A 17,012-nucleotide genomic window follows, 5' to 3' on the forward strand; every position below is an offset into this window, starting at 1 on the left:
GGCCATAAAGTGTGAAAATATATAAAACAATACATATAAAATACAGTTTAAGGCTGTAAAAACATCCTTTTAATCAGGAAATAAAATGATAAAACAATACTAACACAGTACAGTACTGACAAGGATAAATATGAGAAATGTTATTGTTATTGTAAATGATAAATGATTTAGCTGTATTTTGATGGATAAATAGTGAAACAATCATTTTTACAGCCTTTAACTGTTCTATAATCAGATTTTGAGTGATTTTCACTCAGTTTTGTGTCATTTTTCTTGTATTTTTTGGTTCCTAGAAGCTTTAAACTTTGTTAAATTGACAAAATAAGAGGTCAGACTCACAAAACCAAACCTACAGATTTTATCTTCCATTCAGGCGACTCAAAAGTACAAATATTTAACTCTGGGGTTCCTCTATTCATGTGTGAATACACTGAGCACGTTTTATTTATTCACACTCAAGGACAGAAAAACCAAACACAGTTCTATTTCATATTTCTGCTGTATTTTGGAGGATAAATGGTGGAAAGAAATAAGTTTTACAACCTCAAACTGTTCTATAATAATATGTTGAGTGATTCTTACTTCATTTTAAGGCGTCTTGTGTCACTTCTCTTGTTTTTTAGGGTCCTGGGAGCTTTAAACTTTGCTTAATCGACAAAATCAGAAGTCCGACTGCTGAGTTTGTGCTGAGAGCTGCATGTGGAGAGAAAAGGGTGAAACAAACACAAACATTAACGTATAGAAAAGATGGTAAAACGTCTCCAGAGGGTCGATTAATCCTCATAAAATATCCTGAATACTTCAAAGTTTAAAACTTCTAAAAATCATTTGCAGCTTTTCTCCGTTCTCTCTGGCTGTAAATTCAATATATTTGGGTTTTGGCCTGTAGATCTGGAGGAGAAAAGCATTCTGGGAAATTCTAACAAGCCTTTTTTTAACATTTTTTCTGATATTTTAAAGACCAAATGGTGGTTTCATGCATGCAAAGGCAGTTTTCCTGCAGATGAGTAGATGAGAAAATGACCTTTCACAATAAGTGCAGCCATTAATCAGAGTTTGATGCTCAGTTACTGCGGCTCCACCTGAGCAGGTAAACAAGCAGCATAATGAGCAGTGATTGGTTTAATGTGTTGCTGACGGCTGATCCCGGGATGATCCCCAGATTAAAGACGGCGACGGGCTCTCGGCTCGTCTTATCTTCCTTTTAATTGATCAGGATTTAAGTCAAATGATCCTACGGGGATGTTTAGATCAATAATCACATGATATGATGTGGGATTAACAAGAAACAGACTTTTGTGGGAGTTGCAGAGGGAATTAAGACACAATAAACACACATTTAACGTACTGAAAGTATCACTGGAAGAACTTTTAGCATCTTAACGTTGACAGGTTTAATAAGCTAAATGTATTTAACCCTCTGGAGTCACTTTGATTCATTTATCTGTGTTTGATTCTCCTTTTTCAAGCTGCCAGGAGCCCAAAAATACTGGAAAAATGACACAAGATGCAAGAAAAAAGCACAAATCTTTAGTGAAAATCACTGAAAATATCTTTTTAAAACAGTTCAGAGTTGCAAGAACTATTGTTTAACTATTTATAGACACAAATACAGCAGAAAATATTAGAATTAAAGCATAAATACTGTTTAGATGTAAAGTGACTATAGTGACTTCTCATTTTGTAAATTCAATAAAGTTTAAAGCTGCCAGAGACTCAAAAATACAAGAAAAATGACAAAAGAGGCCATAAAAATGTACAAATCTTTTGTGAAAATCACTAAATATATTATTATAGAACAGTTTAAGGGGATAAATGATTGTTTCAGTGTTTATCCACCAAAATACAGCAGAAAAACCTTATTTTGTTAAGTTTAAAGCTTCTAGGAACCAAAAAATACAAGAAAAATGACACAAGAGGCCTTAAAACACTCCAAATATTCTTATAAAACAGTTTAAGGCTGTAAAAAATGATTAGACAATGACAATTGACAATTAAACTGCTTTGAGTTCAACAGCATGTAAGAACAGTAAAAACGACAGAAAAATGAATGGAGTTTGGTTGAATTAAGCAAAATGAAGCTGGACTCAAAGTGTGAAGTAGCATCAAATGGGAGTACTCAGGTGAAGTACTTCAAAGATGTACTCAAGTACTTTAGTAAAAGTACTTTAGTAAAAGTACTTCAGTAAAAGTACTCAGATCATTAAGAACTTTGATCATTTTCAACTACTCAATGCAAAAACTGAGATTTGGGGATCAAGTTAAAGTGACCGATAACGACCTGAGGACGATGATCCCACCTGAGAGCTGGCTGCTGCTCCTCCTCCTCCTCCTCCTCTTCCTCCTCCTCCTCCTCCGACCTGATCTGCTGTCTCCGAGCAGGAGGAAGAGAAGGAGGAAGAGGAGGAGGACGATGAGGTGCTGTTTTGTGTGCAAATGATGCAGAGACCAAACTCTTTGCGGATTTAGAGGATTAATCGGGTCCGTTGATAAGATAATGAGAGGAAGAGGAGGAAGAGGAAGAGGAGTAGTAGGAGAAGAGTGCTGCTAACAGCTCTTCATGGATCCTGAGATATACTTCAGAAACTTTGGACCCTCAAACACATCATGAACTCTGACCTTAGTCTCATGAGGCGTTCAGGTAAAGTGGGACAAACAAGCTTTCACATCACCACCATTATTAAAGTTAATATTTTTATAATGTAATTATTTTAATGATATTTTCAAATAATATTTTCTTTTGCTATCAATGTATATTTTTAATTATATTATTATATATTATTATTGTTACAGTTATTATTTGACGTGGTTCATAGCAGAGATCAGTGATGTGACCTGTCGGCCTCCTGACCTCTCGTCTGTCACATCAAAGAGCTCCACAGACCCGGATGACGAGGTGGACAGACAGACAGGGGGGCAGGCAGGCAGACAGGCAGACAGGCAGACAGACAGACAGACAGGGGGGCATCGGCGGAGGTGACGCAGAGACAACAAATGATCAGCGGCCCTTTGAACTTTTAACTGTACCAATCAGCTGCCTGTTGTTTCTCTGCCGTCCACTTCCAGCACATCTCAGAGGGAAACACTGACTGTCGTCCTCTGACAGCTGGAGCTGCTGGAGGAAGCAGTAAAAGTACCAACAATACACGGTAGAAATACTGCTTATGTAAAAGTACACAAGTATAATGAGCTCAAATGGACTAAAACTGAAAATCCTCACATTTCAGAAGCTGGAAAATGACAATTTTCTGCAAATAAACCAATTTATTACTCAGTAATTGATAGTTTCAGATGCACTTGAATATGTTCTTGGGTTTGATTAATAACAATGCGTCATATTTTATAAACTTAAACTAAATTTATAAAGCAACTAAAGCTATTAGATCGATGTGATTAAGTAAAAACTATAATATTTGGTGGAGTAGAAGTATAAAGTTGCATTTAAATATAAGCAGCATATATAATAACTAATCAAAGATTAATCTTATTGGTAACAACCTTTCAACCTTAGATATTGTGATGTGACTATTAGGAGTTGATATAAAGAGCAGATTTATAAATGAGAACAAGGTCAAAACAAGACGACGCCTTTATCGTAAAACTACGTAGAAAACAACGGAAATCAGACGATTCTTTTATTTTTACGTGTGAATGTAATACGTGTGACGAGCGAGCAAATAACTTTAACGTTACCTCACAAACGTGACGTTAGTTTATCGTTAAGGAATCGGTTGCAGTGTTTTAAAGTTTAAGCACCAAAAGTACTTGGTTAGGTTTAGGAAAACGTTATGAGCAAAAAAAAAAAAGTACGATAAATATGAGGTGAAGTTATGTTACGTATGATAATTTACGTTAAATACGTGACGTAAGTTAACGTTGAGAATTTGTCACAGTGTTTTCAGGTTTAAGCACCAAAACTAAACTACTTTGTTAGGTTTAGGAAAAGATTGTAGCTTGGACTAAAAGAAACGTACGATAAATATCAAGTGAAGTTATTTTATTTACGTTAATTTACGTTGAATATGTGACGTAAGTTAACGTTGAGAATTTGTCACAGTGTTTTCAGGTTTAAGCACCAAATCTACTTGGTTAGGTTTAGGAAAACTTTATTATTCGGGCTAAAAAAAGTACGATAGATATGAGGTTAAGTTATGTTACGTACGTTAATTTTACGTTAAATATGTGACGTTGGTTTTGGGCTAAAAATGGTTGGAACTTCAGCACTTGAGTAAAAATACGAGGTATTCTACTTGAGTATTTCAGTTTTCTGCCACTTTCTCCACCACATTTATCAAACTGCTTTACTTTGCTGATTCTGATTAACAAGACTTAATATACCAATAAATAAATATATATATTATCATATCAATAAGGCTTCATTGATCCCCAGGGGGAACTTTATAAGCTCATGAAGCAGCATGAAAAGTCATATATAAAACATATAAAATGAGCTCCACCTTTAACAGCTGCAACGTTAAAGTGATGAACACATTAATGCTTCAATAATTATAATCTAATAATATGATGCGTTTTATTTTTTATTTTTATTATTTTACTTTTGGTGCTTTAAATGTTCTTTGATGTGAATATTTCCACAGTGTGATTTAGTACTTTCACTCACATAAAAGTGTCTCAGAAGGAATTAAAGATTCAAAACTACCCGAAACTTCAACCATATAGGTGAGGAATTATTTTATATTTCTTTATATTTTATTGTAGTTTTTCGCTGTTAACCCGCCGTAAAAAAAACCCTCAGGTGAGTCACAGCTCTGCCTCCAGCTCCTACATTTTTGGGAGACATTTAAATTTCCCTGAATCCCTTCCGTCCCCCGTTTGATGAGGGGAGTCGCAGCGCCTGCTCGTCCACCGGGACCAGTCCCGCTGGCCCCATCAAAGCCCTGGGAGCCTTTGATGAGGCTGATAGGGATCAATGGGACAGGGGAAGAGGCCTTAACTGACTGTGTTACAGACGGGGCGGGCAACTGCTGGAGACTGCCGGCGGAGGAGATCAATGATTATTGGGCGTCATCACCGCCTTCATCTGCATGGAGGAATCCATTCAGCGGCAGAAACAGACACGATTTAGCCCGACTTTTAGCTCCCATGTGCCAAACTGAGCCAGGATGAGACTATAAGGGCCACAATTTATTTAAATTATATTTTTATTTTGAATTAAGTGGAGTGGCATCAAACTTTAGAATTAAGAATTAAGTCAAAATATAAAGTCAAAATAAATATATAAGTAAATATAAATATAAAGTTAATGTATAAAGTTGAGAATAAAGTTTAAATATGACATAATTCTGACAAAAATCTATTTTTTCTGCTGGTGATATCCTGGTTTTTTAAATTTTTATTTTCTGAGAAAAGAGGTTTTTATTTACTTTAATATTTATTTATTTCTCTTATTTTTTCTATTTTATTCTATTTATTTATTTATTTTATTATCATGTGGGTGTATAATTATTCAGTTTAATTTGATCTCATTTTTTCGTGTTTTTTTTTTTTATCTTCCATATATTTTATGTTCATGTTGAATGAAGCACTTTCTGCTTGTTTTTCCTCTTCGGGTCTGTGATTACACACTTTATTCTTCTTCTCTGCTTTAGATTTAAAAAACAAACAAACATGCAGCTTATTGATCTGTAAAATTTAGTAGATTGGGCAACTTCACTTGGAGAAAACACAGAAAACAACCTATTTGGCTCCAAGTTAATTCTACAGCACCAAATGTGGATTAATCCGCCGCTGAAAATAGTCCCGAACACAAATGCACCTTTTCCTCCTGTTTGAGCCACATTTGATAAATAACTACAGCTGCTTTGGGTCTTAATTGACAACAACAGAAATATAAAATATCTTCAGTGGATGAATTTGGATCAGTGTGTTTGATTTTATCTGCAAAATGAAATGCTGATAAAGGACAGAAGAGATATTAGCTGATACATGCAGAGATCTGAGCGCCACCATGTTGGGACATGTGCCTCCCTCTGGTCTGGGGTGGGGTGGGGGTGGTGAAGGTGTGTGTGTGTGTGTGTGTGTGTGTGTGTGTGTGGGAGGGGGTGGTGGGGGGGTGAAGGTGTGTTTGTGTCCATAACAGAGCAGCAAACAGGCCCATTAGAGATGAAAGAGTCTGAATGGAGCCAATCAAAGACGAGCCCAGCAGGAGGCTGTTACCCCACAGACAGCAGCGGCCTGGGACTGGGGCCGGGGAGGACGAACGACCCCCCCATCATGGATAAGGACCATTTACACACACACACACACACACACACACACACACAGAGTCAGGATCGCTATCTGTTTTATTGGCCCGGTGAGGATCTATTCTCTGCGGTAAATGCGGCGTATTTACACACTAAATAAAATAAAAACAGACGACAAACTGAGAGCATTATTATTATTATTCAGAAACCTTCGAGCAAAACGCTGCAAATAAACACTGAGAGTCTGCAATTTAAAGGGTCAGTTCACCCAATCAATAAGCACAAACAAACACCTGATTAGTGACTGTAGATGCACCTTTTTATTGATTATTATATATTGCTTTTAAATCCTTTAGTGCTTTTTATTCTGTTTTTATATTTATAAGCCTTCTATATCTCACATATATAGATTTGATTGTATTTTGACTTTTATCTTATATCTTTTCTGTTAAGGAGCTTCTCAGCCTCTGCTGTGATAAAACATCTTGAATCTTAGAAATAAAATATACATTTTAGAAATAAAGGAAACAAATAGTTTTGCTTTTGTTTGCAAGGACAGAGGAGGTCTTTAAATGTTTCTGAATTAAGTGAGAATATCAGTAGTGCAGAATAAGTACTTTAAGTGTGTTTTACTGATGATACTTGTGTTAAGATTTTGAATGCAGGTGTTTTTCTATTGATCCCTTCTGATAAACGAACAGCAGACACCACTAGTTTCTCCAGGGGCAACATTTCTATACTGAAAGTTTCCTCCAATTGTCAAAGATCAAGATGTTTTTTGGCTTCACTTATTTTACATACAGTCTTAGCAGCAACTCTGTTCTCTAAAATCCCTGTTTTAGTGAATGTAGTCTGGTGTGTGTGCTGTTTGTGGTTAAACCAAAAGGATCTTCCAGGTCTCTCTCTGTAGGGATCCTTTCTATAATGCTGTCACACACTTAGAATAACACTCTGAGCCTGTCAGTGGATCAAACAAGCTCTTTTAGTGGACGTTCTCCAGTCTGGTTGCACAGAAGGATTTAGCCGTTATGTCACTCGATTCAAAGCCACCAGACTCCATTGACAAAAACAGTAATTTTACCTTGCAGAGCAGAGGAGTTGCTGGTCTACTGCTGCCTTGATCAGCTAGTTTAGTTGTCTTATTGTGTGACTTTGGTGTTTTAAAGTATTACTTTGGATCCAAACTGACAAGTTAAAACACCAAAATCACAGCAACTTGACCAGCAACTCCTTTATGCCGCAGGGCTAAATTAGTGTTTTTGTGAATGGAGTCTGGTGTGTGTGCAGAGAGCGATATAACGACTGTTTGTGGTTAAACCAAAAGGATCTTCCAGGTCTCTCTCTGTAGGGATCCTTTACATAATGCTGTCACACACTTAGAATAACACTCTGAGCCTGTCAGTGATTTTCAAGGTGCGTTTCCAGCAGCTGTATGAACCCTGTGCAGCCAAATTCACCTTGAAAAGTCTTGAGAAGTGCTTGAATTTTGATAATAATGCAGAAGAAGAAGGAAACACTTTATAGTGACATAATGGATTTAAAACAGTGCTTAGTAATCTTTAATATATTGTTTTATAGTCTCTTCAGGGCTTCTACACCTTTATCAAAGTCAAATTCAAGCACTTCTCACAGATCTAAGGTGCATAAATTCAGCGTAAACACATCTGAAGCAGTTTCAGGCACTTTCCAGGCCTTGAAGGCAGCTCAGTAAAACCCGTCATGCACAGTGAAATGAATTTACATTTCCACAGACTGCGTCCCCTCTCGTCCCTCCTCTCAGACTCGGAGTCTCCTGCCTGCAGGACGAAGCCTCTCTCGTGTCTCCGGGCTCCTTCGGAAAACTTTTGGTTCACACATTCGGTGTCAAAAACAGCGACGTGTCAACGGTGATCCAGGAACAGAAACATGAAAAGTCCCCTCCTTCATTTTCTGACTCCTCTCTCTGTGCTGCGTGTGTGGAGGTGTGACTCCCTTTTTCTACCAGCTCTCCTTTCTTAACAATTTGAAGAAGAAGAAGAAGTTTTATTTTCATTTTATCTCCTGAGGAGAAAAATGGCCGCCCATGAAGAAGCGTGTGCTCGTGCCAGAGAGAGCGGACGTGAGGGGAGACGGAGGTGTGAGCGCCTTTGATGTTAAAGTGGTGTTTAGAGGTTAATGAGGCTGTTAGGAAGAGGTGAAGGAAACACACACACACACACACACACACACACACACACACACACACACACACAGGATCTCTTGAGATTAAGATTTTTAAAGTAAAAGCAGCAACAACAGTGTAAAAATACTCCACTTCATTATAACTGTATCATATCTGGTCTTTTCTGTTGTTTTTAAAATCATTTTATCTTGTTTTTATTGACTGATTTTACTTTATTTATGTTTTTAGATGAGATTCTAACATCTTTTTTTTGTCCTTTTTGTGTTTTACGAGTTGGCGTTTGTTTGTGAAGACAGTTTTTAACTTCGTACATCTTCAGAGTGACTGTTAATCCCACAGATTATCACTTAAAAGATGTTTTAAAAAAAAAAAAAAAAAGCCATTAATGACATTCATGTTGCCCAGAGGATGAACCCTTATCACTCTTCCTCTGGCGCCACCATGAGGCTGACAGTTGCGGGCATTTTTTTTGTAGGATTTTTCACAATAAGAGAAATATAGATCATCATCAGCATCTTTTATTGTGAAATATGAGCAGCAGACCAGAGAGGACAGTTCAGCAGATTAACTAAACATCCTCTTAGAGGCACTCGTGTTGTGGAGACAGCAGCAGCTTTTATTTCTGGTTAAGGAAACCTAAACTGAGTTTATTCAGTGCTAGCTAGGCTAAACTTAGCTAAAAGTAGCTGTCCGGTGATAAATCCTGCCTTCACGAAGGTTAAATGTGCAGTTGTGGTGCATAACAGTCAAAATATACAAAGTAAGAGAAAAAACAGTACTTTAAAAGTCAAGTAATGATAAATATAAACTGAAAAATGTGTAAAATACTTCTTAGCTGTGGTGTTTTAATCAGAGAACTGAATGTTTTAACCTTCATGAGGAGGATTTATCAGGTTCAGCCAGGTGGACCTGATATTTCACAGTGTTACACAGTAAACTGCACAGCTTGACTACAAGTGAAATAACTCAGTTTGAACTCTGGTAGTTTTACATATTAAAGTGTCTGAATGACTGGTAGGTAGTAAAAGTGTTGGAACTGGTCCAGTAGATCACCTCAGTTATTCTGACTGCATTTTAGCACAACATTGGACTTTTTTGTGACTTAATTGGCACCAACTCCCGTCTTCTCAGAGGTAAGATGACAAGAGACGGACCTGTAAGATCCCTTTTGTTTAACCACAAACATTTTAATAGCTCTCTTCAAGCCTCCATTCCAGACTCCATTGAGAAAAACAGTAATTTTACCTCACAGAACGCAGAGGTTTGTTTAATTGTCTATTGTGGTGTTGTTACGTGCCCCACGTGTGTGTGTGTGTGTGTGTGTGTGTGTGTGTGTGTGTGTGTGTGTGTGTGTGTGTGTGTGTGTGTGTGTGTGTGTGTGTGTTCTCTCTCTGCAGGCTCCTCCTCTGCACTAGAGGTGCAACAGGTGTCCCTGATCTGTTGATGAGCAGGAGTCTATATATGAAGCAGGGGAGCGCTCCGTCTACTCTCTGCCCTCCTTCACTGAGTCGACACCAGTGTGATCTTAGTGAGGTCACTGTGGATCCTGCAGCGACTTATTCTTGTGGTAAGTTTTCCTCGGTTCATCAGTGGTTTTGAGCTTTAAGTTGTATAACCTCCTTTGTTTGCTTCTTGAATAAATACTTGTTTTCTAGTCATACATTTGTTTTCCCTGACGTTTTTGTAATTCTTACCTCCCCTCATCCTCTAAACATCTTTTGGGTCATATCAGTGTTTTCAAGTGTTAGTTTGGATCCAACCAAACATATTAAAACAACAAAACCACAGTAACTAGACCAGCAGCTCCTGTGTTCTGTTCTCTTAAATCCCTGTTTTAGTGAATGTAGTCTGGTGTGTGTGCTGTTTGTGGTTAAACCAAAAGGATCTTCCAGGTCTCTCTCTGTAGGGATCCTTTCCATGATGCTGTCACACACTTAGAATAACACTCTGAGCCTGTCAGTGGCTAAAACAAGCTCTTTTAGTGGACCTACTGTGATCAGGTGCAGTTGTCCCAAAGGATCACGTTGCAGCCATTGCAGCCCGTTTGGTGGCTGCTGGCTGAGGTGATCTACTGGACCAGTTCCAACACTTTTACTACCTACCAGTCACTCAGACACCAGGAGATGTACAAATAGGACCAAAGATTAAAAATACCAGAGTGTGCAAGTTAATGTGTAAACTGTGTAAACGAACTGGTCACAGCTTTGGACTGTTTGCACATTTAAAAACAACTTTAGCCCCCAGTGATTTAATGCAGCCCTCCTAATCATTTGAACGGGAGATTCATCTATTAAGAAGCCAAACCCATGTTTTCCAGAGCTGCCGTGCATGCAGAGTAGTAAAATCCTGTCTCATAGCATCACAAGCATGCAGAGTTCTGATGTTTGAACCTTATTTTTTTTAAATATTTGTGTTTCCTCACACGGGACGCGTTCAGGCGTTTCTCTCTGATGGAGGAATGTACTCCAGACCAAGGTGGGCGAATATCTCCTCCTCCGACGTCGCTCTCAGATACCGACTCTGTAGGAAGAGGAGACAAAACAAAATGACATCCTGGTCATTGTACAAGAGAAAAGACCAGAGGAAGAGTTTAGGAGACGTGAGTTAGTGCGTACCTGTGTGTTATCATACAGAGCGTGGCTGCTTAGAGACATGGCCTTCTCATGTCCCGCCCAACGTCGTAGCTCTCTCTCAAACAACTGTAGACAACATGGAGTCAGTGAAGGCATCGTTCGCTCTGGAATCAGCCACTTAAATAAAAAAACATGTCATCTTAAGAAAAGGTCACCTTGGATCCGGTCCAGCCCAGCAGAGCAAAAGCAAACTGGCTGATCGGGGAGACCACCAGGTCCACTCTCACGGCTCTCCACCGCTTGTGTCCGGCAGGTTTTGCTTCCTCTTCATCGTCACCACTGCTCGTGTGCTTGGCCAGTTTAAAGATGGAGAAACACCTCTCAAAGCGGTCCATGTTGGACGAGGGCCGAGCGGGACCCTCCTTAGACTCCAGGTAAGAGTTTCTTGTAGTTTTCTGGTACAACAGGAAACCCTGGAGAGAGGAAGAACACTGTGATTTTAACTTTTGCAGAGGGAGGCTGCAAATGAAATGAATCCTTCTGGACAAGCGCGCTGGAAAACGTCCACTAAAGGTGCTTGTTTTAGCCACAGACAGGCTCAGAGTGTTATTCTAAGTGTGTGACAGCATCATGGAAAGGATCCCTACAGAGAGAGACCTGGAAGATCCTTTTGGTTTAACCACAAACAGCCGTTATATCGCTCTCTGCACACACACCAGATTCCATTCACTAAAACAGGGATTTTAGCTTGCAGAACAGAGGAGTTGCTGATCTACTGCTGCCTCCATCAGTTAGTTCAATTGTCTTATTGTGTGACTTTGGTGTATTAATGTGTTACTTTGGATTCAAAGCGACACGTTCAAACACCAAAGTCACAACAAACTACACCAGCAACTCCTTTATTCTGCAGGGTAAAATTTGTGTTTTTGTGAATGGAGTCTGGTGTGTCCAAAAAAGAAGGCCCATGTTTAAAAGTTACCCTTCAAAAAGAGCCACCTAAAGGAGAGAAATGTGACGTCCCGCACAGCGACACCATAAACATCAGACGGGGAATTTACCTGAGCTTCCAACCAGGAGACCACTTTCGGCATCAGGCCCACCTCTCTGCCCTCCTCTGGGTGTGTTATCAGGAAGTCGACATCATGGCCTGTCAGCTTTCCTCTGTAGAGAATCAGACATGATGATTAAAGTAACTAAAGAGACTATTCTTTAAACAATAACACATGGGACTCTCCTGGATAATCGTATCCTATGTATTGGGGAAAAATAAAATCCCCTTTAACCTTAAATAACCCTGGACGAGCTCTGAGAGTCTGAACGTTTGCTCTTTTTACCTCCTGAATCCTCCAATCAGAGACGTCTGAGCCCCCGGTAACACGGACACAACGGCTTTCTCCACAATCTCACCGATAGCGTCGGCTTCTGCCTTCATGACGGGCTGGCTGAGGTCGTGGTGGTGCTCCAGACCTGACGGAGAACAAACGATTCAGGTAGGGTCCAGGTAAACACAGGATGGATGGATGCAGAAACACACACACACACACCAGCTTGCTGCGCTCGGTTGAGTGTTTGTCCTGAACGCTGTAACTGTTGAAGGCTGTGGATCCCATCTCTGATCCACCGGTCTGCTGTCTTTGTTCCCACTCCAAAAACACCTGTTAAAACCTGAAGTACATGTTGTGGTAGAAGGAAACGGTCAAAGGCAGAACAGGCTCTGGTCCAGTCACATAAATACTGTTAGAAATGTGTTAATGTTGAGAGAACTGAACAGAAGTTTATGTAAGAGGAGGAACATCTTTTGTTTTCATTAAATCCTCTTGTGAGTCTTTAGATCTTCCAGAAATAGATGATTTAAAAACATCACACCTTCAGCGCTTTGTACCGCTCAGACTGCTTTGTAGATTCAACTTCACCCGATGCTCCGTTCTCCAAAACGTCCTTCAGGAAGAGAGAATAAAAATGGATTCTTGGTTTAGAAAAGCAGATGAATGAATAGTGAGACGTTCCTACTGACTTTGATGACTCGCAGCGAGTGTCCTCCGAGGCAGGGAAGCCCTCTGAGCTGCGTCATGTCCGTCACCGGTCTGGGCAGAGCCTTCAGCACGGCGGCGGCCCGGCGAAAGGCGACGCCTCGTCCCTCCTCGTCGCTGAGCTCGGCGTTTTCAGCCAGCAGGGACAAAGCATCCTGAGGGACAAAACACATCCTCAGTCCCTCCGCTCTCATTTATTTTCTTTCTTCAGCGTGAGAGCTGCCGTGGGAACGTACGGTGAGGACGGTGTTGTGGTTGTCCAGAGTGGTCCTTCTCTGACAGGCGTAGCTGGGGACGGAGAACACCACCTCCTCCTCCTCTGCTTCCTTAATCTGCTGCTGCTGAAGGAAAAACAGTGATTCAGCAGCTGAAAGCTAAAAACTTGTGCTTGTCAAAAGGGACATTTTGGAATTCAGTGAAAGATAAGTTTGTTTTTTTGGGTTCAAAGTGACTTATGGACAAAAACACTTTGGGATTTGGTCCAGTAGATCATCTCGGCAAGCAGCCATTGTATAATTCCCTGAAGCCACCAGACTCCATTGACAAAAACAGTCATTTTACCTCACCTTCACCTCGATCAGTTAGTTTGTGTGCTGTTGTGTGACTTTGGTGTCATAAAGAATTGGTTTGGATCTGAAGCAACTCCTGTGTTCTGTGAGGTAAAATTGCTGTTTTTGTCTATGGAGTTTGGTGTCTTTAAAGAGTGATGTAGTGGCTTTTGTAATGCAGTAATTTTACCTCACAGAAGTTGTTGGTCTACAGCTGCCGTAATTGGTTTGTTTAACTGTCTAATTGTGTGACTTTGGAGTTAGTTTGGATCCAAAGTAACAACAAAACCACAGTTAAACCAGCAGCTCCTGTGTTCTGTGAGCTAAAATCCCTGTTTTTGTGAATGGAGTCTGGTGTGTGTGCAGAGAGCGATATAACGGCTGTTTGTGGTTAAACCAAAAGGATCTTCCAGGTGTCTCTCTGTAAAAATAGTACCTGTAGCTCATGTCTGTCCAGTATTTGGACAGGATGTCCTGCACGCATGCTCTCTGTGTACCAGCTGATGTCCAGAAGGTGAGCAGGTGTTCGTCCTCCCGCCTGAGAGCGGAGCCACGCCGTGACCTCGTCGCCGGAGTTGTTCTCAGAGATGACGTGTGTGACCCTTTCGCTGTGAGGAGACATTAACTTTACAGGTAACAGCTCTTCATCCACATCCTGCTGTTGGTGAGTGTTTGAGTTAAACTGAGTGAAGAAGAAGAGTTCCTTTATGAGCTGAGAAAGTCCTTCTTCTTCTTCTGCAGCTAAATAAACAGTTTCAAACCATTTGGATCAGCTGGAGAATTTGTGGTCACACAGCTGGAAACGGGCTGTTTTTCTGAGTTTTGAGGCTTTTTAGAGATTCTTGGTTCTCACAGAGCAGCGACGCCACAAATGTATGATGAGTTTATATCCCATGATGCATTGCTGTCGATTAAACAACTGGATGTAAAGTAGTTAAAAAAAGCTCAACCTTTAACTTAAACTGGCACATGGAGCAGAATTTAATTCAGAAACATCAGATATAACCTGAACACTGCTGATCGAACAAAACAAACTATTAGAAGACGACATTTTCAGACATAATTTGGACCAAACATTAACGGATAAATTGAGAAAATAATCAGATTAATCTAAAATGAGCCGCTGACCTGAATGGTTTCATTTTCTGTCTACTTGTATAAACTGTTGGAGTTTAATCTACAACAAAACATCATAAAATATAATTTAACAAGCTGTGCAGAAGGAAGTATTCAGACACTTTACTGTAGAAACACTGTTAGAGTTAAAATCCTATAAACTAATCCAGTAGAGTCTCATGAGGAAGAAGTTTCCTGACTATTTTATATTTTACCATTTCAGTTTCTTTCTTATGAGAAGCAAAGAAACTAATAATTTCCTGAAAATAAACTCGTGTACTTTAGTGGTTCTTTACTTTACTGGAGTATTTCCCTTTATTATACTTCTGCTCTGTTTTTGGATGCCAACAAGAAGTACTAATGTAAAAATACTGTTGGAGTAAAAGTCTGAGTCTAATGAGGAAAATGTCCTTAAAGTATAAAACTAAAAGTAGTGGAGCAGAAAAGTTTGACTCTATTATCAGATTATTGATCCTCATTTTGACCTATTTAGTATCAGACTGCAGCTGATTATTATTATTTTCTTTGTAAAAATGGAGAAATGATGAGAAAAGGTGTCACAGTGACAGAAACCTCAACATTATTAAAACCATTAAATAAAACAAATAGATGCCACTAAAACCTCCTGATGATCAACATCCTCTCAGCTGTTGGGTAGTTTAACACCAGCTCCTCTGATCTGATCTACCTGTAGTCCTGATCTACCTGTAGTCCTGATCTACCTGTAGTCCTGATCTACCTGTAGTCCTGATCTACCTGTAGTCCTGACCTCACCTGAACTCTTCCTCCACCTGAAACCCTTTCCCTGCCCCGAGCTGAGAGAGGAAGGCTCTCCGGCTGGCCCCCATCTTCCTCTCCAGCAGGAACAACACCGCCTGGGGGAACTTTGGTGGGACAGTCCGGTCCCCCCCAGTGGAGGAGACCACTCTTCTCCTCTTCAGTGGCACCATGAGTCCGGCAGAGTCCGAGTCCGGCAGAGTCCGAGTCCGGCAGAAGAAACTCAAGCTCCCATTAGTTTGTGTGTCTCCTCGCTCCTGTCATGACTCCATCACTCCTGAGCAGCTCGCGCTAGCTTACTTTTAAAACGCTATTTATCATTAAAATATTAATTCTTGGTAAAACAACACGACGTGAAGATGTGTAACGTAACGGGTTTCATTGTCTGAAGGAGGTTAGTGAGAGGAAAAAACTTTCAGCAGCAAAACTCCTGAAAAGAGTTCAACCGGAAGCAGCTGTGCTGCACCTGCGCGTTACCAAAATACTTCCGACTGGAAACAGGACACGACGCTCTGCTGTATGGAAGCCCATTACTGCCATTTTAAAATAAAATAACATACAATAAAATAAAATTAATCTGGCGCATGGTATGTTATAATTAGTTAGTAAATTAGCATTCTTATAATATTACAAATAGTAGTATTTTTGACCTACAATCTCATACTTTTGATTTTTTTTTTTACATTTTCCACCTCATATCATAATTCAAATTCAGTATCTCATAATTCTGATTTACTATTCAATTTTTTTTTTTTACCACAACATTTCAGAATTCTCTCTCACTATTTCATTTTCTTGTCTTAGTTTAATTTCTATTTTAAATATATGACTCAACATAACAATTTGATTTATCTCAGAATTCTCAGAAGTTTTCAAACTTAATAATTCTGACTTACTATCAAATCTCATATCTTAGTTTGATGTTTAAATGTCTGATTTTGTTTTTCAAAATGCTGGCTAATTATCCCATCATTTCTTCATAGCAAGTTAATATTTTGACTTATCTCTAAACTTTGACTTGACTAATCTTCATTCAAGGCTTGGTAATAACAATTTTCTATCGTATAATAATCAGCACCTTTATTTTTGCCGTGCATAACTAGTAGTAGTAATGGCAGTAGTTTCAGTAGTAGTGACATAACACAGTATAACAAAGTAATGAAATGTAACTTGAGTTATTTGATTGTTCGTGTCTGATCCCTGTCCGTCCAATAGAGGGCGCTGATAATCATGTTTTTTTAGAATCATTGGAAATCAATATGTTCTGTCATTTCAGTGTGAAGACGTATGTTGGACCTTCACGTGCTCCTCAGGATGAATTTTAACTGAGAACTAAATAAATAACTTAAATTTTCTTCCTGGCAAAAGAGAGAGAAGTGAAATAAAACAGTTTTCCTTGAATTTAACTCCCTCAGTGACAGATACTGAACTTCCTGGTGCAGTCATGTGACCCAGTGACCTTTTCCAACATGGTGGTCTGCCTGATTAACACCTGTTTAAACAGTTTTTGACATTAAAAGGTGAGTTTCAGACTATTTAACAGCTCTAATCCTGTCCTGGATTATAATTAATCTGTCCTGACTGTATTTTAGGAAAAAGTT

The 17,012-nt window shown here is 39.4% G+C and overlaps 1 protein-coding gene across 1 annotated transcript; it reads right to left on the reverse strand.

The window, feature by feature from the left end:
• Window positions 1-10,504: 10,504 nt before the first annotated feature.
• Window positions 10,505-15,631, reverse strand: polm (polymerase (DNA directed), mu). Its single transcript, XM_070850405.1, has 11 exons — window positions 15,409-15,631; window positions 13,955-14,126; window positions 13,207-13,311; window positions 12,955-13,125; window positions 12,807-12,878; window positions 12,485-12,605; window positions 12,275-12,407; window positions 11,999-12,101; window positions 11,156-11,413; window positions 10,983-11,066; window positions 10,505-10,887 (listed from the first exon to the last, which is right to left on the reverse strand). The coding sequence occupies exons 1-11, from the start codon at window positions 15,582-15,584 to the stop codon at window positions 10,801-10,803; spliced, it is 1,482 nt and encodes a 493-aa protein (XP_070706506.1). The 5' UTR covers window positions 15,585-15,631; the 3' UTR covers window positions 10,505-10,800.
• Between the last annotated feature and the right edge of the window lie 1,381 nt (window positions 15,632-17,012).

The sequence above is a fragment of the Pempheris klunzingeri genome, chromosome 19, assembly GCF_042242105.1.
Source record: "Pempheris klunzingeri isolate RE-2024b chromosome 19, fPemKlu1.hap1, whole genome shotgun sequence".
NCBI classification, from domain to species: Eukaryota; Metazoa; Chordata; class Actinopteri; order Acropomatiformes; family Pempheridae; genus Pempheris; species Pempheris klunzingeri.

Excerpts from the sequence above, each read along its gene's own strand:
- polm (XM_070850405.1), bottom strand. The coding sequence starts at position 15,584 with ATGGTGCCACTGAAGAGGAGAAGAGTGGTCTCCTCCACTGGGGGGGAC. Across the intron at positions 14,127-15,408 it reads CAGGTGGAGGAAGAGTTCAG|CGAAAGGGTCACACACGTCA; the intron begins GTGAGGTCAGGA and ends GTCTCCTCACAG. Across the intron at positions 12,879-12,954 it reads ACTCGCTGCGAGTCATCAAA|GACGTTTTGGAGAACGGAGC; the intron begins GTCAGTAGGAAC and ends CTCTTCCTGAAG.